This window comes from Oncorhynchus kisutch, linkage group LG24 (genome assembly GCF_002021735.2).
Source record: "Oncorhynchus kisutch isolate 150728-3 linkage group LG24, Okis_V2, whole genome shotgun sequence".
NCBI classification, from domain to species: Eukaryota; Metazoa; Chordata; class Actinopteri; order Salmoniformes; family Salmonidae; genus Oncorhynchus; species Oncorhynchus kisutch.
Genome location: NC_034197.2, coordinates 8,877,734 through 8,902,616, shown reverse-complemented (window position 1 = coordinate 8,902,616; position 24,883 = coordinate 8,877,734). Strand labels below are relative to the sequence as shown.

The 24,883-nt window shown below is 45.3% G+C and overlaps 1 protein-coding gene across 3 annotated transcripts in view; it reads right to left on the bottom strand.

Annotated features, from left to right (window-relative positions):
* Nucleotides 1–6,498: 6,498 nt before the first annotated feature.
* The window catches only part of znf385a (zinc finger protein 385A), a 103,915-nt gene continuing 85,530 nt past the window's right edge, over nucleotides 6,499–24,883 (bottom strand). For all 3 annotated transcript variants that reach the window (XM_031804044.1, XM_031804045.1, XM_031804046.1), the window contains 4 exons: nucleotides 17,032–17,394; nucleotides 12,950–13,134; nucleotides 12,111–12,203; nucleotides 6,499–11,468 (listed from right to left, as the gene is read on the bottom strand). In XM_031804044.1, coding sequence (XP_031659904.1) covers nucleotides 11,199–11,468; nucleotides 12,111–12,203; nucleotides 12,950–13,134; nucleotides 17,032–17,394 — 911 coding nt within the window. In that variant the 3' untranslated portion in view covers nucleotides 6,499–11,198. The remainder of the gene's footprint in view (nucleotides 11,469–12,110; nucleotides 12,204–12,949; nucleotides 13,135–17,031; nucleotides 17,395–24,883) is intronic.

The following is a 24,883-nucleotide window of genomic DNA, read 5'->3' as shown; positions in this document are numbered from 1 at the left end:
ACTCAACTCTAATTTTGACAAAACAGTTTCATTTGAAGTTAGTGTATTGTTAGCTAGCTAGCTGACGTTAGCTGACTAGCTAGCTAATGTTAGCTGGCTAGCTAGCTAACGTTAACTGGCTAGCTAGCTAACATTAGCCGTCTGGCTCGCTAACTAACGTTACATCATGCATTGGTATACATTGTTTACCTAGCTAGCTATCTAGCTACATTTCTTAACAAAAAACTCTAATCTTAGTGTGCCAGAGCCAGAATAACTGATGCATTTTTGAATGCTCAACACCCATTGAATATGTCCGGTGTCAGGCAACAAAGCGTAATTCAATTGTTGCCAACAGCACAGTTACGGTCATCAAAGCTCTGGATAACATGAGAACTGCCTAACCAGCTCTGCTAGGGGGAGTAAAATGGTCAGAGTGGAGTGTTCTCTCATTATGTGTCTGGAAGTAGCCAGCCAATGTTAGCCAGTTAGCTTGGGTGCTTGACTGTCTTTGTTAGGTCAGAGCTTTCACAACAAATCTATTTATTGGCCAGAGCGTCCAGTGTGTATTCTGAATGCGAAACGCTCTGAATTTACGAACTGACAATCTGACAGCACAGGTGCAGTAACCAACACTCTGGATAACATAACAGCTTAACTAGCTCTGCTAGGGCGAGTAATGTTCAGTGAGCTGTTCTCTCTCTCTCTCCTAGATGTCTGGAAGTAGCTGGCAAGTTAGTACAGATTGCACAGATCAACCCTTAAAGAGATGGGTGGGGTTAAGGCTTAATAAGAGGGTGTGAACAATGTTGAATGTGTGTAGACTTTTCTCAAAAGTGAGTTTACAAGATGATCAACTTTCAAAGCAAAATGACTTTCCAATTGTTTCCTCAAATGCAATGTATGATATACAATTCTGTAGCTCGGAGTTTCTACTTTTATCCAATGTAAAAAACTGAAATTCAAATGTTGATACAATAGACGGAATCCAGGTGGTGAGTCACAATTTTGAATAAACAGATCATTGAAACATTGAGAAATAGCTGATTTACTGTAAGTTGTGGTAAATAGACCAACCACAGCTGATTCCAATCTCAATCGGAGACATAGCCAGGTGTTGAAGTCCTTTCAATTACATGGACATACACAGTAAAAAGGGGGACTCTTTGGATTGATTTTGTTCAATGTGGATACAGAACAACACAGAGAGAGAAAAAAAATATATGTCTGGACAAGGGAGAGGAATAGTTGGACCAGGGAGAGGAATAGTTGGACCAGGGAGAAGAATAGTTGGACCAGGCAGAGGAGTAGCTGGACCAGGCAGAGGAGTAGCTGGACCAGACAGAGGAGTAGCTGGACCAGGACAAGGGAGAAGGAGAGGTAGCGGAGAGGAGTAAGAATGTGTGGTGGTGTTCAAAGGAGAGTAAGAGCTGTTGTCACTGATGAAATAAGAGCCACAATCATAAACCATGGTCTATCACTGAGAGGCTGGTGAAAGAGTCCAGCCTAATACCATGGTCTATCACTGAGAGGCTGGTGAAAGAGTCCAGCCTAATACCATGGTCTGTCACTGAGAGAGGCTGGTGAAAGAGCCCAGCCTTATACCATGGTCTATCACTGAGAGAGGCTGGTGAAAGAGTCCAGCCTAATACCATGGTCTATCACTGAGAGAGGCTGGTGAAAGAGTCCAGCCTAATACCATGGTCTATCACTGAGAGAGGCTGGTGAACGAGTCCAGCCTAATACCATGGTCTGTCATTGAGAGAGGCTGGTGAAAGAGTCCAGCCTAATACCATGGTCTATCATTGAGAGAGGCTGGTGAACGAGTCCAGCCTAATACCATGGTCTGTCATTGAGAGAGGCTGGTGAAAGAGTCCAGCCTAATACCATGGTCTATCACTGAGAGAGGCTGGTGAAATAGTCTAGCCTAATACCATGGTCTATCACTGAGAGAGGCTGGTGAAAGAGTCTAGCCTAATACCATGGTCTATCACTGAGAGAGACGGGTGAAAGAGTCCAGCCTAATACCATGGTCTATCACTGAGAGAGACTGGTGAAAGAGTCCAGCCTAATACCATGGTCTATCACTGAGAGAGACTGGTGAAAGAGTCCAGCCTAATACCATGGTCTATCACTGAGAGAGACGGGTGAAAGAGTCCAGCCTAATCTCAGATGGTCAACAGTGGTTTCCATTATCTGGAATTTCAACAAATCAACAGGTAAGTAATGCATTTCACAAGGGCTTCTTCTGTCATTACTGTTGCTATGTCTTACAGTAACTGTAGGCCACCAGTCCCAATGCAAATACATATGTAGTATTTTTGTTGCTCTAAAGGACACAACATCTTCCTCCCTCTGGGGGAAGAGGACAGCACCTCAGTGAAGAACAAGAGCCATTGTAGGATTGGTCATCTCTGACAATGCAATAAAACTGAGAGAAATTCAGGCCAGAATTGTAGAGGACAACCTGCTATTTCACAATGTGGAAAGCATCAGCCTGACTACCATCGCTCAGACTCTGACCAAAGACAATTGGAATGAAACCGTCTTTTTGAAAGGAACAGTGAGCGGGGTCAAGTAACTCCGGCACCAATACGTCCAGGTATGATGCCTATCCAATATACATACAGTAGGACATACTGAATAGCATTTACACATAATGTTTCTTTTCTTTCAGAGAGTCATGGAGTTGGAGGCTAATCCGACCCCACATTAAAATAATTTATGTAGACGAGGCAGGGTTTAACCTGGCAAAAACACGTCAGCGTGGAAGAAACGTCATCGGGAAAAGGGCCACTGTTGATGTGTCGGGTCAGAGAGGAGAACATTTTCACAATGTGTGCTGCAATCTGGAGTGCTGGTTTGCTCCTGCAGAAATGACAGATTGGTCACTACAACACTGAGTGCCTTCTTTTGTTTTTAGGTGACCTCCACCAACAACTGGTGCCAGAAGCAGAAAGGGCACCGCTGGGAGGAAACATGAGGACATTTGTGATTGGGTGGGACAATGTAGAATTCCACCATTCACATGCAATCACAAACTGGTTTGCAGCCCATCCAAGAAAGGTTTCCCTTTTCCTCCCCCTTACTCACCCCCCCCCCCCCCCTACTCACCTTTCCTCCCCCCTTACTCACCTTTCCTCCCCCCTACTCACCTTTCCTCCCCCCCTACTCACCTTTCCTCAATTCCATTGAGGATTTTTTTTCTGCCTGGAGGTAGAAAGTGTATGATCATCGGTCACATGACCAAATGTTCTTCCTGGATGCAATGGATGCCGGCTTCCAAGGTGCATAGCGAGAGACGACATAGGATGTGATGTGGACAAGAACATGTGGCAAATGCTGAAGATCGTATAGGTTAGAACAGGACTGTGCATTTTGGGGGATTTTCCCTTCTGTGCCTTTTTTACTGTAATTGTGTTAAATTTTACACATTTGGAACCAAAGGTCATGTATGTTGGATGTGTTGTGGAACCAAAGGTCATGTATGTTGGATGTGTTGTGGAACCAAAGGTCATGTATGTTGGATGTGTTGTTGAACCAAAGGTCATGTATGTTGGATGTGTTGTGGAACCAAAGGTCATGTATGTTGGATGTGTTGTGGAACCAAAGGTCATGTATGTTGGATGTGTTGTGGAACCAAAGGTCATGTATGTTGGATGTGTTGTTGAACCAAAGGTCATGTATGTTGGATATGTTGTTGAACCAAAGGCCATGTATGTTGGATGTGTTGTTGAACCAAAGGCCATGTATGTTGGATGTGTTGTTGAACCAAAGGCCATGTATGTTGGACTTTTTGTTGATCACTGGCAGCAATTTGCTAATAAACCTTTCACTGCAGCAATTCTGTCACTTCCTATTTTTTCTGCTGTACATTCTATAAAGTAATGATGACTCGTTCACTTTTAGATAGTATGTTGCCCTAAAAATGCACTCATTCGACACTCAATCCAACAAATGTAGAGTGGCGTACAGTGAAAGGAAACGGAATTCTAAAAAACAGTGGATGTCATATTGTCTATTGTATGCAGGTAGAACTGAAACATGAAAAGTAATGCCGTTTTTGTAATGCCGTCAACTGTTAGTGTTTTGAAAGTCTTAATCTTAAGTATAGGTAAACGCTTGTTAGCAATTGTAAAAAATAAAAACAAATGTAAATACATATGACTTATTGCGAAGGTACCACCAAGCTGTGTGTGTGTTTGAGAGAGAGAGAGAGAGAGAGAGAGAGAGAGAGAGAGAGAGAGAGAGAGCGCGTCTGTGTGTGTGTGTGAGTGGATGTTGTTGTTAGTATGATGGAAATAGATAAACTGTAGAGATTTACAATAGAGATGTGTTAATGTTTTAGGCCTGTACTGTACCTACTGTATTAGTACCGGTCATTTAGTTTTACTGTGTCTTCCAATAGCCTGGTTATAAAGACAGAGTGGCTAGTGACCATCTGCTTTCTGTCAACATAATGGTCACATTATTGACCATCAAGGCATGTCTTCATCTGGGTCTGTACATCGTCTGCTGATCTCGGATCAGGTCCTTCCTGTCCATATAGTCATTGTGATCTAAAAGGTAAATCAGATTTACTTAATGCATGCATACATTTTTACGTATGGGTGGTCCCAGGGTCAAACCCACTATACTGGCGTTACAAGTGCCATGCTCCACCAAATGAACTACAGAAGACCCAGTAATGTTGCTGTCACTATGACGATTGAATAGTACATAACACTGGCTCTATCTAGTGGTGGGATGGTGGCTCTACATCAGACAACTGAGTCTAGGGCACCAGCTGTTCGTCCTGCTTGTGATCAGCAGCCAAGCTACAGTATCCGTCTATATAAGCAGGCTTGAGGCCCAACGTAAGAACTACTAATCCTCTGGCATGTCAACAACATAGCTCAGGCAGTAGGAAGCTCTCTCATCCGTTTATATGCGGATGATACAGTCTTATACTCAGCTGGCCCCTCCCCGGATTTTGTGTTAACTGCTCTACAACAAAGCTTTCTTAGTGTCCAACAAGCTTTCTCTATCCTTATCCTTGTTCTGAACACCTCCAAAACAAAGGTCATGTGGTTTGGTAAGAAGAATGCCACTCTCCCCACAGGTGTGATTACTACCTCTGAGGGTTTAGAGTTTGAGGTAGTCACCTCATACAAGTACTTGGGAGTATGACTAGACGGTACACTGTCCTTCTCTCAGCACATATCAAAGCTGCAGGCTAAAGTTAAATCTAGACTTGGTTTCCTCTATCGTAATCACTCCTCTTTCATCACAGCTGCCAAACTAACCCTGATTCAGATGACCATCCTACCCATGCTAGATTACGGAGACATCATTTATAGATCAGCAGGTAAGGGTGCGATCGAGCGGCTAGATGTTCTTTACCATTCAGCCATCAGATTTACCACCAATGCTCCTTATAGGACACATCACTGCACTCTATACTCCTCTGTAAACTGGTCATCTCTGCAAGACCCACTGGTTGATGTTTATTTATAAAAACCCTCTTAGGCCTCACTCCCCCCTATCTGAGATATCTACTGCAGCTCTCATCCTCCACACACAACACCCGTTCTGCCAGTCACATTCTGTTAAAGGTCCCTAACGCACACACAACCCTGTCTTTTCAGTTCGCTGCAGCTAGGCACTGGAACGAGCTGCAACAAACACTCAAACTCGATAGTTTTACCTCAATCTCTTCATTCTAAGGCTCAATCATGGACACTTACTGACAGTTGTGGCTGCTTTACGTGATGCATTGTTATCTCTACCTTCTTGCCCTTCGTGCTGTTGTCTGAGCCCAACAATGTTTGTACCATGTTTTGTGCTGCTACCATGTTGCGTTGCTACCATGTTGTGTTGCTACCGTGCTGTTGTCATGTGTTGCTGACATGCTATGCTGTTGTCTTAAGTCTTTCTTTATGTAGTGTTGTCTCTCTTGTCATGATGCGTGTTTTGTCCTATATTTATATATACTTTTTTTAATTATAATTTGTTTTTCAATCTCAGCCCCCGGCAGGAGGACCTTTTGCCTTTTGGTAGGCCGCCATTGTAAATAAGAATTTGTTCTTAACTGACCTGCCTAGTTAAATAAAAAATATCTAAAGAAAATGAAGCCATCCATTCTGAGAATGCTGGGACATTCAGCGACAGAAAGTACTGCTCTAGACTAGATAGACTGTTTCGCCATTCCAGAATCCATAGGAATTGTGGCTTCTAGAATTTCATCATTTGATATCTGATGTGATGATCAGAGACATATATTTATTTATATCTAGCGGAGCCGACATGCATTAAGGATATAATGACAGTGCTGGTGAGCTGGTCAATTACGTGTGGTGACATTCATTGTATATCGTGCCTGATATACTGTGTCTGTCCTATATATTGCAATACGTTTGACCCTGGCCCAAAGGTATGTAATCTCCCGCGGAGTATTTGCTATTGAAACAGTTCAAGTTAAGGTGGAGCCTTGTGTCTTTTGAACTCGGGGACGGCTTTGACTCACACAAGGAAGCTGCGGAGGTTTCCTTCTTCAGTTTATTGATTTATTGACATTGATTAACTTTTTTTTTTCACCATTCATTTCTCTCGACAGACACCAATAGCATTTTCGTAAAGTATATTTTTTTGTTTAAAATTACATTTATAATATTTTACTCACATATGTATTTTATTGGTTCATTTTTTTAATTATTATTGCAATAAACAAGAGTAGCCAGTATGAGTTGGGTATTGCTACAATTCGACATACAAACTCTTACTTGTCCCCTCTGACAATGAAATTCAAAAAAAGTACTTTATTGGCAAGACACGGTTTCACCAAAGTGTCTCCATCTTTATCGTTCTCTGGATGTTTTCCAAATGGCACCCTATTCCCTATAAAGTGCACTACTTTTGACCAGGGCAGTACATAGTGAATAGGGTGCCATTTGGGCAGCATTCTCTGCCGCTGGTGATTAATAAGGATGGAATAAGGCTAAGAGCCTACACACAGCTACCAGGACACCTGTTCAGAAAATATGTTCAACAGTATTGATTAATTACATGAGGATGAACGTACCATTTGAGGTGACTACGATATGAACAATAGATGTACATTTCAACTTCATGGATCTAACAGTGACAGAATCAAACCCTTTGAACTGATCGGTTGGGTCATGGTTGTTAATAATGTTTGATGCTTCGTCAACCTTATATCAAGAAACAATCGCTTAACGTCTGTGCCTGCGTGGGCGGGTTAAGGTTTGTCTCCTCTATTGTGGTCGGCCACCCTGCCTGGGTTAATGTTTGTCTCCTGTATATCGTGACAGGCCACTTCTGTTCCAGCCATGGCTTCTCTGGTCTCTGATTGGTGGAGAGTGGGGAGAGCAGGTCTCAATACACACAATATTACACAGGGTGCATCTGAAATGGCACCCTATTCCCTATATAGTGCATTACTTTTGACCAGAGCGCTATGGGCTTAGTGTACCATTTGGGACGCAGACATAATGATTACACACCAACATGAACAAGAGCACTACTCCAAGTACACTTTTTAACTTCACTACAAATGAAATAATCTCCACCAAGTCAAGATCAAGTTTAAGATCAGGATTAAGATCAAGTTAACCAAAAGAGCACATTGGTGGATAAACTGACTGAGTCAGCTCTTACATAATGGCATTGATATAATCACGTATTCTGTCATATCAGGATTTATTACTCAATACTCAACCTTATTTCTCACACACGAAAATGGAACACAACGCAACAAAAACACAAAAAGTCCAAACTAAATGAAAACATCTTGTCAGATCAACTTTAATGCCAGCTACCTGGCGTGTACGTGCCGTTCCCCAAGCAGAGATTGGCTGATTTCCAATTATCTCTCTTTCACCCATAAGTGTACACTTGTTCACACCCCCTTATTTAAAAGCATTGGATTTTTGCAAGCATGATTTACGCCATGTTCCTTACACCAGTCAATTTTAAATCCACGAGGGTGGGTGCAGGATTGCACTCTTGGGTAGGTCAGAGAATTGGACCACAGCCATAATTACCGTTGGATTAGACCCCTCTAATATGAATGGCCCTTCCCTAAACCGCTTCTTTATTGTCCTTCTTCCGGCCCTGTCCCAAATCGACCTCTAAGACCCTTCAACCTACGCACTTGAAGAAATCTTAAGATGATTCGATACGCAATATGGTAGTAGCGCAATCTGGCCGGACTGATTGACTAGATCGCATTGTTGTGTCCAATCCGCTGAGATCGCTGCAAGTGCATAGGGTCTAGGGGTCCATTTAGTATTGAGCTTCTCTACTGTACCCTCTGCAGGCCACCTCCTCTGTGGACGAACATAAAAGGCCTATTATCAGGCACGTTTCCCATTCATAGGACCAGGAGTTTTACATGTCTTTTTACTATGGTTGAGTTTTACTATGTGACTCGACCATGTGACCTGACCAGGACAAAAATGCATTTAAGCACATCTAGGACCCAGAGTTCACTGTACATTACCCTGTAGTGTACAACACATTGTTTACGCTTAACAACAACAAGTTAACTCTCCGATCAAAAGGTAAGACATTAGAACACATTGCTTCTCGCTGGAAGGGCAATGTACATCTCCGTTTGGGGTGGTGTTCATTTAGGGCACTTTTTGCAACAGAAAACGAACGCCTGGCGTTTCTTATTGGACGAGTTCAGGTAGTACCGCCCTGTTCAGCTCCGTTTCGGCTAGTTTTCCTCCGTTTTGAGGCCGTGAACACGGCCCAGTGCTACAACAGTGTTCAGCAGGGCAGGCTTCTCTTCTTCTAATTCTCAGTTCAGGTAGCCTACTGTAGGTGGACAGCACAGTCTCAGTCTCTGCATCCGGTATCTTACCAACTCCTAAATATTCCACCCGTCTCACTTCCACCCGTCTCCAACCATTCCCTCCTAAATAGAATTGTTGTATTTATTATTATTAGCACGTCACTATAATTGTGTAGGTAACTATGGAAATGAACCAACCAACCCAAAACACAACAGAACAAAACACTGATCAGTCACGGTGAAATAATACACATAGCATTGCATGGCTTTCCGTTTAAAGACAGGAAGGCGTGGAAGTCCAAAAGAAAGAGGGTTGGGCAGGGTCTCCCAGGCCTGTCCTAAATACACTACGTGTGACCTTGCTGTGCTAGTGCTCCGGGGTGGTTGTCACGTAAGTTCAGTGTCTTCTCTCTCTCTCTCTCTCTCTCTCGCCCTCCTCTCGCTCTCGCTCCATCTCGCTGTGCCGCTCTCGCTCTTTGTCTCTCTCGGGGGATCTGGTAGAGATCGTTTGGAAGTTTGCGGTCCCGTTGTTGCCCTTATGTAGCCTTAAACCAACCCTCCGGATGGAAGAGGATGAGAGAGAGGGGGGGGGGGGGGTCGATCCAGTGATGCATAAGAGAAGACCCTGACCATTCTGGACCCCAGAACTACAGGCCCCAAACAGAGAGAAGGACAGGGAGACATACAGGGAGATACTCTACGTAGAGATACTGTACACTGGTCACACCACCAACACTGTATGGAGTTCATATGGGGGGGGGGTTGCATAGGTGGATGGAATCCGGAACCCTGTGCTTTATCACAGATACACAAATCATTCTCTCCGCACGCTCTCGGGGACACACACAAACACACACGAGAACAGACTCTCGTGTGGTTGTACTTTGAGGACTAAGACTCACATTGTGGTCTCACTGAGTAGTAGATGCTAGAATACCAGTTAGAGTATATGGCAAGGTTCCAGGTTACTGTGTTAAAGGGGCAGTATGAACCAATGCACGCCTCCTCTGCTCTAGCTCCTCTCTCTGTTCTCGCACTCTCCTATCCTGTGGAGAGGTTTAGCTGTGATCGTTATGGTGGTTGACACACTCCCCCCCCCCCTGCAGCCATCTTTGTTGTTACAATCTATTTTCAAACGCCAGCGTGTCTCCGCCTCCTCCACAGTGCCCCTGGGTCTAGATATCCAGTGACCCACGCTGGTCGTCCTCTCACCTAGCCTTGCCACAAAGTACCCCAGAGTCCTGCTCCCTTTCTCCTCTCTTACCCCTCTCTCCCCCATAATCACCCTACACTCTGTCCCCATTAGGAGAACCCTTTTTGGTTCTAGAGGAACTCTTTTGGGTTCCATGTAGAACCCTCTGTGGAAAGTGTTCTACGTGGAACCAAAAAAGGGTTCTTCAAAGGGTTCTCCTACGGGTACAGCCAAAGAACCCTTTTTTTCACAATCACCTTTACAGTCCTGTTCTCTTCTCTCCTCTGCCCCGCCCCCACGCGTCCCACATCAAGACGTGACCATCCCAATCCTGTTGTCACCCACAGTAATACTCTAACAAGGACCTATAGGTCCACCAATAGGAAGAGAACCTAGGGGTCACCCACAAATGGGGAACAAGATTGCCTGTTTCGTTTGTGCCCCCGAGAGCGGGAGGAGAAATGTAGAGTATTGTGGAATATTGCTATACTTATACATGGCTACACACGTTTATAATAGCGAAGAAGAAGACCACTGAAAAGCAGCTAGCCTACTGTACTGGCATACTATAGTAACAATATTCTCTTGGTTTGGAGGTGCATAGGAAGAGGTGGAGGTGAATAGTAGACTAAGTGCACATTAAAGAATGATGAGGAAACCATACATACTTAGTGTGGCCCAGTGCATACTGCACTGGAATAGTTAGCTGCAGTGGAGGGGTGTGTGTGCGTGTGTGTGTGTGTGTGTGTGTGTGTGTGTGTGTGTGTGTGTGTGTGTGTGTGTGTGTGTGTGTGTGTGTGTGTGTGTGTGTGTGTGTGTGTGTGTGTGTGTGTGCGCGATCAGTCTCATCAGTTTGTTCTATCGCTGTATGCAGTGATGGATCTCACAGTGTGTGGGGGAGAGGGAGGTGAGAGACGAACAGGGGAGTCTATCCAATGCATACTGTGTATCGCTCCTCCTATCGCTCTCTCTCTCTCTCTCTCTCTCACTCTCTCTCTCCGTCAGTCGATCACTCGCAGTCACAAGTCTATGAGATGGAGGGAGAGTTTCAGGTCAGGGTGCCCTCTTCCCTTTCTTTTCTACTCCTCTAGATGTTTTTTTACGTTTGATTTGTTCACCGATGATTTGTTTAACCTATCAATTGCTGTTTGTTGTTTATTTTGATAATTTTCTTCACAGTGTGCTTTTGGAGTGGCTGCTCCTGACTGGCCGAGGTGGAGGGGGGTGGAGTCAGTAAGGAGAGAAGAGGATTGGCCCGTGGGAGGTACGCATGGGTCCGGGGGCGGGTCTTAGGATGGCGTGGCTGAGAGGCGGGCCCTGTAATAGGTGGTGGTGGTGGTGATGCGAGGGGTGGTGGACGGAAGACGCTGCGGCGCGAAGCTGAGCCAATTGGTGGTTTGAGGAAGCGGCGGCGGCCATCGCTGCAGCAACCGCCAGGGGACTGGGCAAGAGCCCAGCGCCCAAACATTTGGAGAGATCCTTAGAGAAGGTCAGAGAGGACTGAGGGTAGAGAGAGGCAGAGAGCGAGGGAGAAAGAGAGGGAGGGAGAGACGGATACAACGTTTAAGTGGCAGAAGGTAAACACAAGGGATTCAGGGGAACAAATATAGAAATTGCATTTCAGTTTGAACCTCTTTGATCTCACAACACAGAGGTTTCTACTCAAACTATGTTTCCAGCCAGCTACAAAATGGATCTTCAGCGCTTTGGTAAGGAATCTACTCAGAGGAGGCTGCTGGGAGGAGCTGTAGGAGGACGGGCTCATTGTAATGGCTGGAATGGAATGAATGGAACGGAGACAAACGCTTTGTCTTTATTTGTTTGGTACCATTCAATTGAGTCCATTCCAGCCATTACAGTGAGCCCGTCCTCCTACAGCTCCTCCCAGCAGCCTCCTCTGAATCTACTTTACCATTAAGTACTGACTACTCAGGAGACAGCCAAACCTCCTCTCGTTAATTAACTGTCTGCGTGTTTGAGATAGACAACAATGCACTTTGAACTTCACAGAATCACTGATCTACCATCCCCCTCGCGTCCCAAATTAATACCCAGCCTTAATCAGGCTGATCCAGTCAAACGCCACGATTGTTAATCTGATCTAGCCCTGGCACGATAGTGGTCATAGAGGTGAAAAGTTACCGTGAGGTCAGCCCCCCTGTGCTTCTTGTGTCTGCTGAGGAGTGGGTTGGGTTTCCCTGCCACTCCGTCTCGGTGCCTTCGACTAGATATGTGCTACAGGGAGAGGGAAAGAGAGAGGGGGAGAGATTAGGAGAGAGAGCGAGAGAGAAAGAGAGAGGGGGAGAGATTAGGAGAGAGAGCGAGAGAGAAAGAGAGAGGGGGAGAGATTAGGAGAAAGCGAGAGAGAAAGAGAGAGGGGGAGAGATTAGGAGAGAGAGCGAGAGAGAAAGAGAGAGGGGGAGAGATTAGGAGAGAGCGAGAGAGAAAGAGAGAGGGGGGAGAGATTAGGAGAGAGAACGAGAGGGAAAGAGAGAGGGGGAGAGATTAGGAGAGAGAGCGAGAGAGAAAGAGAGAGGGGGAGAGATTAGGAGAGAGAGCGAGAGAGAAAGAGAGAGGGGGAGAGATTAGGAGAGAGAGCGAGAGAGAAAGAGAGAGGGGGAGAGATTAGGAGAGAGAGCGAGAGAAAGACAGGGTGCAGTGTTAGACAGCAGCCAGCCAGACAGACAGGTAGAGTTTAACTCTGACCTCTTGAATTCTCTAACAGCCGGTCCCAATCTACTCCCTAACTCGCTAACCCTTCAACATTTGCAGATCTGAATAGGTATAATCAGGGTAATGGTGGAGTTTACAAGGAAGGGTTTAGTGAATTTGAACTAGCTGAGCTCTGAACTAAGGAGCCTAACTGCAATATATAAGGTACAAATGATAGGTAAACAAAACCAGTAGTCTCTAGTTAGGAGATTAAGAGGAAAGAAAAGATACAGTATGATGCCCCCCCCCTTTCTTTCCATCACTCTCACCTGCTTGAGCTGCAGTTCGGAGTTGACCCGCACGTTGCAAATCTCACAGTGGAAGGTGCGTTCCTGAGTGTTGGGGTCCAGCGGCCCCCCTCCCAGCTCCCCTGGGAGTTTGGGGCCCAGTCGAGGGTACGCCTTAATGGGACCCAGCCCACTGCGAGCCTCCAGGATAGTTTTGTGTTTGGTACCTACACACACACACACACACACACACACACACACACACACACACACACACACACACACACACACACACACACACACACACACACACACACACACACACACACACACACTTTCTTTAATTGACTTAAAGAAAATGGTGTCTAACAATCCCACAAAGGGATTGGTCAAGACACAAAAATAAGTCTTCAGTTCAGGATGACATCACCCCCAAGAACACTAACATGTACGCTATGCTGAACTCTTATGTGGCTCATGCTAAACCCATCTCAATTGCTAGAGCTCATCACCCATTGTAAACCTGGAATCCTTTCCCTCATACCACAGAACAGCATATGGTGAAGGAGAATATGACAATGAGAGAGCTGGCCTAATGGACTCTCTGGAGCGGATCATCATCTCGAACTCAGCACACGTTCAGTTAGTGGAGTGGGACTGGGAGGTGTAGTGTAATATATTCGCCACTAGAGGGCCACAGTGATAAGGTAACGCTGGTCGTCTACAGAAGTGTTACTTTTGGACCTAACATAAGATGGTGTTTTTCAGGATCTCTGCATTTTCAGAGCGTTGACGTTGGCACCGAACAGAAACACATCTTTAGATCTCTCTGTTTTCTTAGGGTAGCTAATTCAATGTTCTGGGTTCGGGTTAGCTTGACTGAGAGGTCATATGGGTGGTTGTAATAATGTCTTACAGGGGTCAACTGTCTAGAACAACATCTATAAATTGAAGTCGACTCGTGCGTAGCTTTAGGTCTTGAAAGAATGGAAGAGCATGGTGAAGTATGTTCTGTGAGCTGCCTCTCACGAGCAGAAATATGAGTGTTCACATTTTTTGAATGGTTAGGAATACACAGACAGACAGCACTGATGACGTTGTGCCAAAATAGTTCCTATAATTAATTGCATGTTTTGCTCTTGCCTGAAAAATTCCAGTCATGTCCTACCCTCTGCCACCCCTGCCTCCACTCGTTCCTCCCCCGGCTGTCCTCCCCTCTCCTCCCCCAATCCCAAACCACCAAGCAGTCTGGTTGCACTCTGTCTGACTGAGGGGTTTATGTGCATCCCAAATGGCACCCTATTCCCTATGGGCCCTGGTCAAAAGTGGAGCACTATATAAGGGAAAGGGTGCCATTTGGGGCACAGGCTTTAACTTGAGCAATGTCTGGAGTGACTGGTTTCACGTGTGGACAAAAATGTGCACTTTTGTTACTGCCTTTGTTCTATTCTGGGCCGACAATGGACGAACCCCCTCGGGGTGTTTTTCACTTGTGCTCTGCGAGCCGAGCTTGACTCATGTTTACAATTAACTAAAGTACTACGCAAACAGACGGGAGAAGTTTCGTAACATAAAAAATAGACAAAAACACAGAAAGGAAACCATTGTGTAAACGTATGATTACGGTTGGATACACATCCATCCATAACCTTGATCGCTCCTCTCTGTATGTAATGTATATTGTATAATGTATATATCACTTGCCACTTTAAACAATGCTACTTAATATAATATTTACATACCCTACATTACTCATCTCATATGTATATACTGTACTCTATACCATCTACTGCATCTTTATGTAATACATGTGTCACTTGCCACTTTAAACTATGCGACTTAATATAATGTTTACATACCCTACATTACTCATCTCATATGTATATGTATATGCTGTACTCTATATCATCTACTGCATCTTTATGTAATACATGTGTCACTGGCCACTTTAAACTATGCCACTTTGTTTACACACACTACATTACTCATCTCATACTCTCATACTCTCATTACTCGATACCATCTATTGCATCTTGCCTATGCCGCTCTGTACCGTCACTCATTCGCATATCTTTATGTACATATTCTTTACCCCTGTACACTTGTGTGTATAAGGTAGTGGATTTGGAATTGTTAGTTAGATTACTCGTTGTTTATTACTGCATTGTCGGAAATAGAAGCACAAGATTTTCGCTACACTCGCATTAACATCTGCTAACCATGTGTATCTGACAAATAAATGATTTGATGTTCGTCGCACCGCTAGCCACACTGTCTGTCTCTCGGTTTGTGATGTTCGTCGCACCGCGAGCCACACTATCTGTCTCTCTGTCTGTGATGTTCGTCGCACCGCGAGCCACACTGTCTGTCTGTCTGTCTGTGATGTTCGTCGCACCGCGAGCCACACTGTCTGTCTCTCTGTCTGTGATGTTCGTCGCACCGCGAGCCACACTGTCGGTCTCTCTGTCTGTGATGTTCGTCGCACCGCGAGCCACACTGTCTGTCTGTCTCTCTGTCTGTCTGTGATGTTCGTCGCACTGCGAGCCACACTGTCGGTCTCTCTGTCTGTGATGTTCGTCGCACCGCGAGCCGAACTGTCTGTCTCTCTGTCTGTGGACTCTAACGTTATTTGGGGAAAGAGACAATATTGCTTCCAGATTGTGTGTTGATTTGGGCTGCTACTCTGCCCAGATTGAACTGCAGGCACTGTCGCTGTCACACACACGTCTGAGTGTCTTCGTTTATCTCTGTTTTGGTTTAATATCTGTCTGTGTAGCGTAAGTGATCTTTGTGGGAGTTTGCATGTACGTACTTAATTAGTGCTTGAGTGCACATGCATACTGTAAGAAGAGATGAGAGGGAACCCTCTGTTACACGATCAACTAGCAATCTTATCTCATTCCTTCATCACTGTGTCCTGCCCCTGGGGCTCAATCAAACATCCATTACAAAAAGCCTTCCAGAGGTTACTCTAATGATATCAGTGATCATTTTTCCATTGGTGGACACTTAATCTACATTAAGCTGTTCATTGATGTGTATTATCATGTCTGGCTGACTGGTGATCCATGGCTATTCTTATTCCCTTAACAACACTGCCTTACTGCTGTGGCGTGGTAATGGTGATATGTAGGGACGTGTGTGCGTGTGTGTGTGTGTGTGTGTGTGCGCGTGTGTGTGTGTGTGACATGAATCAGAACACAGAGGGAGTGAAGTTAACTGCTTCCCTGGGTTATAAAAACAAAGCCACTGAGACTGAGTGGAAGGTTTGAGGCCGAATGGAGTTGAGAGGAAACAAATACTATTTGAACCCAGGTCTGGATTCATAACAGCTTTGTGGTTTTACAGGCTTAAAGAAACTCCTCCAGTGGTGGAGCATTAAGAGGGCCTCATCTACCAGCATTAACAGGACTTTTTCTGCGTCCTATTCAGGCTGAATGCCTGGGGTAACAGAGAACAGCTTTCTGCTGCATCCGCTTACAGTATCACAAGATACATCATGAATGTTTGAGTGGGAGACTCAATACCTTTCAGAGAATTATTATCAAGGCGTATTTGCTCTGTCACTGGACTGTGTAGGCCTGCGCTGGCTGGGTGATAGAGGACGTGTAGAAACAGGAAGGAAGAAGAGGAGAAATATGCTACTCGGGGCATGTTGGATCAGACACGACAGTAAAACCATTTTGGGAAGGAAGCTTTTGGTTGAAGAGGTTATATGCTTGGCTAGAGTCTAGCGCCTTTGATTTATTTGGTCATCTAGATACTTTTGTTGTAGAAGCACCCTCATCTGTGTTTCAACTTGAAACGCTTACCCCTTTTGGATTTTATTTTCCCTAAGTGCTGGATAAAATGAAAATGGCCGTGTTGATGAGGGTGACGCAGGCCAGGCAGATGGGTAGAGGAGATCCGATCTGAGTCTAAATCTTTCATTTTTTTCATCTGGCACTCCACACAGGCTAAATCTCAAGCTCTCAAAGTATTTGACAGAAAACAAACACTATGTTAGCCCAGGTCTTTTGGTAAGGAATTCTCCATTAAGTACTAACTATTCAGAGGACTGCCAAGTGTCCCCTCCGAGATTAGTAACCTGAAGATGGTCACTGTCCATACGTACATTTACGTACCTTTGTTGTGAGCCTCCAGCTGTGAAAGGGAGTTGACGGCTACTTTGCAGAGTGAGCAGTAGAGGAGTTTCTTAGCTTTGTCCTCCTCTGTCTCTGGGCCGGCCGGGGCCCCGGGAGCAACAGGGGCCACTGGACCACCACTCTGGTCTGGGTTGGTGGTGCCGAAAGCCAGGGGAGAGTCAGAGGATTGGGGGAGCAGAGGAGGAGGGGTGAGGGTGGGGGAGGTCAGCATGGGACACACAGAGGGGGCAAGGGGGGAGTCGGTGGTGGGAGAGGTGGAGAGGGGAGGCAGGGGGTGTAGGGGCCCAGGCAGGGCCAGCAGAGATCCCCCATTAAACTGTGACGACAGAGGGCGCAGTTCGTCTATAAAGAGGAAACACAAGGGGGAATCACTGTCAAATAAAATGCAGTGTTAACAAAACAAAAAATGAGTAAAGCATGTCACTGGAACTATAACGTGTTGTTTACAATAGACTTTGACGATGCTGTCCAAGTGTGTATGAGGTGAAGCAGAGTCAAGTCTTTTCTTCTAACATATAACCAAACACATCCCAACCCGAGCCAGAGGCCACTTCAACTACAACCCACTGGCTGGTTCAAAGATGACACAAACCCCATTTTATCTCACTAAAGTGAAGGATTCCAAAAGAAAAACACTGGCTTACCATGGGGAAGTATTTTAGGATTCAGTACGACCTTATAATTGTGAACGGTTCCTTCCTTTTAATCTGTACTACAGCAATAACCCATAAGGGAGGATTTGACCAAGCAGGCTGGGAACCAGGGACAGAAGCAACTATGTACATATACTTGTATATAAACACATGGCATATTCAGTGGGGCAAAAAAGTATTTAGTCAGCCACCAATTGTGCAAGTTCTCCCACTTAAAAAGATGAGAGAGGCCTGTAATTTTCATCATAGGTACACTTCAACTATGACAGACAAAATGAGAAAAAAAATCCCCAAAATCATATTGTAGGATTTTTTATGAATTTATTTGCAAATTATGGTGGAAAATAAGTATTTGGTCAATAAAAAAAGTTTATCTCAATACTTTTTTATATACCCTTTGTTGGCAATGACAGAGGTCAAACGTTTTCACAAGGTTTTAACACACTGTTGCTGGTATTTTGGCCCATTCCTCCATGCAGATCTCCTCTAGAGCAGTGATGTTTTGGGGCAGTTGCTGGGCAACACGGACTTTCAACTCCCTCCAAAGATTTTCTATGGGGTTGAGATCTGGAGACCTTGAAATGCTTCTTACGAAGCCACTCCTTCGTTGCCCGGGCGGTGTGTTTGGGATCATTGTCATGCTGAAAGACCTAGCCACGTTTCATCTTCAATGCCCTTGCTGATGGAAGGAGGTTTTCACTCAAAATCTCACGTTACATGGCCCCATTCATTCTTTTGTTTACACGGATCAGTCGTCCTGGTCCCTTTGCAGAAAAACAGCCCCAAAGCATGATGTTTCCACCCCCATGCTTCACAGTAGGTATGGTGTTCTTTGGATGCAACTCAGCATTCTTTGTCCTCCAAACACGACGAGTTGAGTTTTTACCAAAAAGTTATATTTTGGTTTTATCTGATCATATGACACTCTCCCAATCTTCTTCTGGATCATCCAAATGCTCTCTAACAAACTTCAGATGGGCCTGGACATGTACTGGCTTAAGCAGGGGGACACGTCTGGCACTGCAGGATTTGAGTCCCTGGCGGCGTAGTGTGTTACTGATGGTAGGCTTTGTTACTTTGGTCCCAGCTCTCTGCAGGTCATTCACTAGGTCCCCCCGTGTGGTTCTGGGATTTTTGCTCACCATTCTTGTGATCATTTTGACCCCACGGGGTGAGATCTTGCATGGAGCCCCAGATCGAGGGAGATTATCAGTGGTCTTGTATGTCTTCCATTTCCTAATAATTGCTCCCACAGTTGATTTCTTCAAACCAAGCTGCTTACCTATTGCAGATTCAGTCTTCCCAGCCTGGTGCAGGTCTACAATTTTGTTTCTGGTGTCCTTTGACAGCTCTTTGGTCTTGGCCATAGCGGAGTTTGGAGTGTGACTGTTTGAGGTTGTGGACAGGTGTCTTTTATACTGATAACAAGTTCAAACAGGTGCCATTAATACAGGTAACGAGTGGAGGACAGAGGAGCCTCTTAAGTAAGAAGTTACAGGTCTGTGAGAGCCAGAAATCTTGCTTGTCTGTAGGTGACCAAATACGTATTTTCCACCATTATTTGCAAATAAATTCATTAAAAATCCTACAATGTGATTTTGGGGATTTTCTTTCTCATTTTGTCTGTCATAGTTGAAGTGTACCTATGATGGAAATTACAGGCCTCTCACATCTTTTTAAGTGGGAGAACTTGCACAATTGGTGGCTGACTAAATACTTTTTTGCCCCACTGTACAATATATGTTGAATATATGAAAATCTGGGTACAGAACAGAAACCTTATGAGGTGCCCGAGTTTTCCTCTCCTCTCAGTGATGTGGATTGCTTCCCAAATGGCACCCTATTCACTTTCTAGGGCACTACTTTTGGCCAGGGCCCGTAGGGCACTCCCCCCTGGTCTCATCTTATTAAAATGTATCGGAGGAAAGAAGAGGAGAAAGAAATGGGAAACAGATACTCCCTTGGCAGTGGATGGATGTTTTTTCACCGGTTATTGTTGGCTGAGAATGAGATGGAGCCGGGGGAAAGTGACACAAGTGTGTTTTGAAAAGGGGTTCCACGGAAAACATCGCAAACACAAAACACACACACACACACACTCATGCTAGGGCACACATTATTCATCCCACACACATACACACACTTTCTCTCTCTCCCACACATGTACAGCTAGTACACACATGCTATTGGTCAGCCACTCCCATGCTGTAATGCCTCTGGTATTCACCCGACAAGGCACTTGATGGTGTTCCATAAAGAGCCCCTAACTTTGGGTGGGTGGGGTGCAATCCAGAGTTCTCCCCTCCTCCCCCCCTCAGTTGGGGCACCAAACTCTCCTTCACCACCACCAACACTGTCACCACAGGACACACACACACAACCACCGACCACAGGATGTAGCTGCAGGCTGCAGGTGGGGGAGGGGTCGGACAGGACAGAAAGCCCTGCGGGATTATGGGTCTTAAAGGGGCTAGAGTGGGCTATTTTTGGGAAGAACGCAAATATTGACTTTAACCACTCAATTTCCTTTTCAGGATTTACTCATCCTCCTCCTCCTCCTCAACAAGCTCTCACAGTCTCACTGCGGAATTAGACGTTTATCCAGGGTTGTTCCTGCTGCTCTGTATAGTTCCATTTCTCCAAACCTCAAATTTCAAAATGAAGGGCTAAGTTTAGCGTTATCCCGAATGGTTAAGGTAAGGGATAGGGTTAAGAAAAAAAACTCAATCCACCACTGGGCTCGAACACACCTCCTTCTGATCCAAAGTCATGGGATTACACCCAAGCCTCCTTGATCGGCGCTTACTGTTGCCCCTAGTAGCCATCTTTGAATGGATTTCCCGATGTCTTCAAATCAAATCAAAATCAAATCAAATCTCATTGGTCACACATATTTAGCGGATGTTATTGCAGTTGTGGCGAAGTGCCTGTGTTCCCGGGTCCAACAGTGCAGTAGTGTCTAACAATTCACAACAATACACACAAATCTAAAAGTAAAAGAATGGAATTAAGAAAAATATAAATATTAGGACGAGCAATGTCAGAGTGGCTTTGGACATCAGGACATGGACAGACGTCCAATTTCGAAGTCAACCTTGAACATAAAGCGCGGCTGCATCAAAGACCTGGGTGATGGGTGTGTCGGGGGTGTGTGGGGCGATGGGGGAGTGTTTACGGCTGGGAGGGTTCATACAAAAAAATTATACGAATACAAATAATGTTCTGTTGTCACATAAATAGGTGCAGTGAAACGTGTTGTTTTACAGGGTCAGCCATAGTAGTACTGCACCCCTGGAGCAAATGAGAGTTAAGTGCCTTGCTCAAGGGCACCTCGACAGATTTTTGACCTTGTCGGCTCGGGTATTAAAACCAGCGACCTTTGGATTACTGGCCCAACGCTCTAACCGCTAGCAACATCAGAGCAGAGGAAGGAGAGAGGGTGTGAGCGTAAAGCTGAACTTTACCCTCTAAGATTGTTCTAGAAAATGACAACACGTAAAACACGCGCGTGCACGCTCACACACAAGCTCCTACACACATGTACACAGCAGGCTCTTAAACACACTCCTTGCGGCCCCCTTCTGTCAGATCTCTCGCACGCACACACACACACGTACACACACACGTACACACACACACACAATCACGGTACGTCAGCACCCCGATGGAAGAGCGCTGGCCTCCGACCGTGTATTGAAGTTGATCCCATAGCGTCCTGCATGTGGTTTATGTTAAGCTAAAGAGAGAAGGAGGGAGGAGGGGATGAGAGATCGTAATAGGGGATTTCATGATCCTCTATGGGCTGGAGGAGAGCTATGCTGTTAAGAACTTTCATTTCAATGCATCATTTCAATATACTTCCTTGTTATTCATCACAGTCACTCCTACGGGTGGTTTCTCCCCCCTGAAACCGAGTTCAACTAGGTCTCAGCGTTCGGTAGGTTTTAGAATACATTCCCAATGATTTATGCAACCTAAATGTATGTAATGCGACGGATTCCACTAGTGCTTTTAACACAAATGTCTTTATTGTTTATGCATTGTAATACCCATGTATTTTTGTATTTGATTACCCTTTGGGTATTGAATTTGAATCCTATGGTTCACCCCCCCAGACTCGGCTCAGCTTTTCATGTTTCAAACATGTTTCGGCAGACATATCGCATTGATTCCCAGCCTCCAGAAAAAAAGAATCGGATCCTCAATTGATCAGGTTTTTCCCAATTACAGATGGATAACTTCTATTACAGATGGATAACTTCTATTACAGATGGATCACTCCAATTACAGACGGATCGCTCCAATTTAAAAGGCCAGTAGAGAAAATAACACAGGCGCACACGCACCCACACACACAACCACATACCCACCCACCCACCCACCCACCCACGCACCCACACGCACCCACACACACGCACCCACACACACACACACACACACACACACACACACACACACACACACACACACACACACACACACACACACACACACACACACACACACACACACACACACACACACACCGACTACAAACTACAACCAGATGCTTTAAAGTTCTCCTCAGTATAATAATGCTGTTATTCAGCATGATGATTAAAGAGTGAAGAGGGTGTGGGCTAGACAGCTGAGACCAGGGGGGGGGGTCATCAGATAGGCATCCATTGCGTTAGAAGATACCAGACGTCTACCATCAATCCATCCTGTAGCTGGCTCTCTATATGGGGATACAGACAGGTATGGAAGAAAGAGAGGGAGGATTGGCCGATAGCTGGACAAGATAAGAAGTGACAGGGAAAGAGGCAGAAGTAGGGATAGAGATGGCTTATGTTAAGGAAAAAAGCTTGTATATCTGCCAATTTTTTTTCTTATATATATATTTTTTTAAGTTTTCTTCATTTAATGGTCATTACAATTTAATGCGGAAGGAGAATCAAAGAGATGTGTTTTCAATAACATAGTAAAAGTTGCTCAAGGGGGACTACTGCCTCATCCATCCAAAAACCATGTGCTAAACTAGCGCCATTGTCCTGGAAGGACAAGACAAATTAATAAATGTTCACTAACGATAAATTCAATACATACGTGCCAAAACACTAGACAGAAAGCATACCAATACCACATTTTTAAATATAAATACATAAAGCATCAGATGTTAGTTACAAACTCAGAGAAAGTAGCTAATGAAATAAAACATTTGATCTGTTTGGTAGCTACAGTACACTGTCTGAACACATGAGCATAGTGCTGGCTAGTTGTGGTACTGCCAGTAGCCAGGTGGGTGTGCTGGGATAAGGTGTACCCCCTTTGAGTGGTCCGGTGTTATGTTCACAGGAGGAGATAAGGGGCCTGTGCACAGGGTCAGAAGGAGGGTGTACCCCTTGTGTGTGGTTCCCCTCCAGCCCTCTCCTCCCTGGCTGTGTTACAGGAGTCCATGCTCAGAGTCCATGCCCTGACATATTGAGGCTACTCTGAGGGCAAAAGGGAGTGAGGGAGGGTAGGGCTAGAATGCTTCCCACAATTGTGTCAAGTTGGCTGGATGTCCTTTGGGTGGTGGACCATTCTTGATACACACGGCAAACTGTTGAGTATGGGGAGGAAGGTGCTCCTAATGCTTGGTATACTTAGTATATATAATTAATTTATAAGTCCAAAAATGGATGTTGCAACTAAGGATTCTAGCGTTAATGATTAATGAATGGAGAAACCCAACACTTTTCTAACGAGCACTCAGCATCATTTATAATGCAGCATGGTGCCTTCTCCTCTCCTCCTGGACTCCGTATTAACTGTGACTCAGATACACACGCAGGCTCCCAAGCGTCACTCAGCCTGGGTGGAAGGGCTGTCGACTTACACTAGCAAATAAACATTTATGCTGTACGGTGTGGGGGGTAAAAGTTATAGACTACAGTTCAACTCTTCCGTTTTACAACCAACATCTCATTAGGATATTGCAGTGATTGGTAGCCGTGTATAGTTTATGTGAGCAGTGTATGAGATCCAGATCAACTTCCTGTTATTCAACACTACTCTACAGTATGCGTGCAGTAATGTAACTATAGCCCTCAAATGAAAGTCATCTCTTTAAATAACTTTGGGTGTGTGGAGTAAGCACACTGTAAGCACACTGGGCGCAGCTTGGCGGGTGGCTTTACTAGGGCTCTCATTAGAGAGGGAGGGAGAGGAGTCAGAGGAGGGGAAGGTGAAGCAGGAGGAGGAGAAGGAGGAGAAGAAGGAGGAGGAGAAGGAGGTAGATGAGAAAGAGGAGTAGGAGCAGGAGGAGAAGGAGGAAGAAGGAGGAGGAGGAGAACGACTGAGGGGGAGAAGGAGAAGGGGGAGGTGGATGAGAAAGAGGAGTAGGAGCAGGAGGAGAAGGAGGAAGGAGGAGGAGAACGACTGAGGGGGAGAAGGAGAAGGGGGAGGTGGATGAGAAAGAGGAGTAGGAGCAGGAGGAGAAGGAGGAAGGAGGAGGAGGAGGAGAAAGATTGAGGAGGGGGAGAAGGAGAAGGAGGAGGTGGATGAGAAAGAGGAGTAGGAGCAGGAGGAGAAGAAGGAGGAGGAGGAGAAAGATTGAGGAGGGGGAGAAGGAGGAAGGAGGAGGAGGAGGAGGAGAACGATTGAGGGGGAGAAGGAGAAGGAGGATGTGGATGAGAAAGAGGAGTAAGAGCAGGTGGAGAAGAAGGAGGAGGAGGAGAAAGATTGAGGAGAGGGAGAAGGAGGAGGTGGATGAGAAAGAGGAGTAGGAGCAGGAGGAGAAGGAGGAGGGAGGAGGAGGAGAAAGATTGAGGAGGGGGAGATTAAGGAGGAAGGAGGAGGAGGAAAAGGATGAGAAGGAGGAAGAAGGAGGAGGAGGAGGGCCACGGCTGCTCTCTCTTTAAAACAGCTAGCCTCTTCTTGTCCCTGTATAGTAAAGGCTCAGCCAAACCCGTCTGCTCTCTTCCAAACCCAAGAGAGCTAAAGACCTTCTCTCTGGAGAACCACTGACCACAACTCAACCCCAGGCTTTTCCTTCACAGTCCCCCAAGGGCCAGTAACTGATCTTAGTACAGTACAATAACAACAAGCCCATATAATCCATCTCACAAACAAATATCTCAACTGGAATGTCTATTATTAGCACACTTCCATGAAATTCTCTGAAAAGATATTCAACCTTCAAATATAATATGTATTTC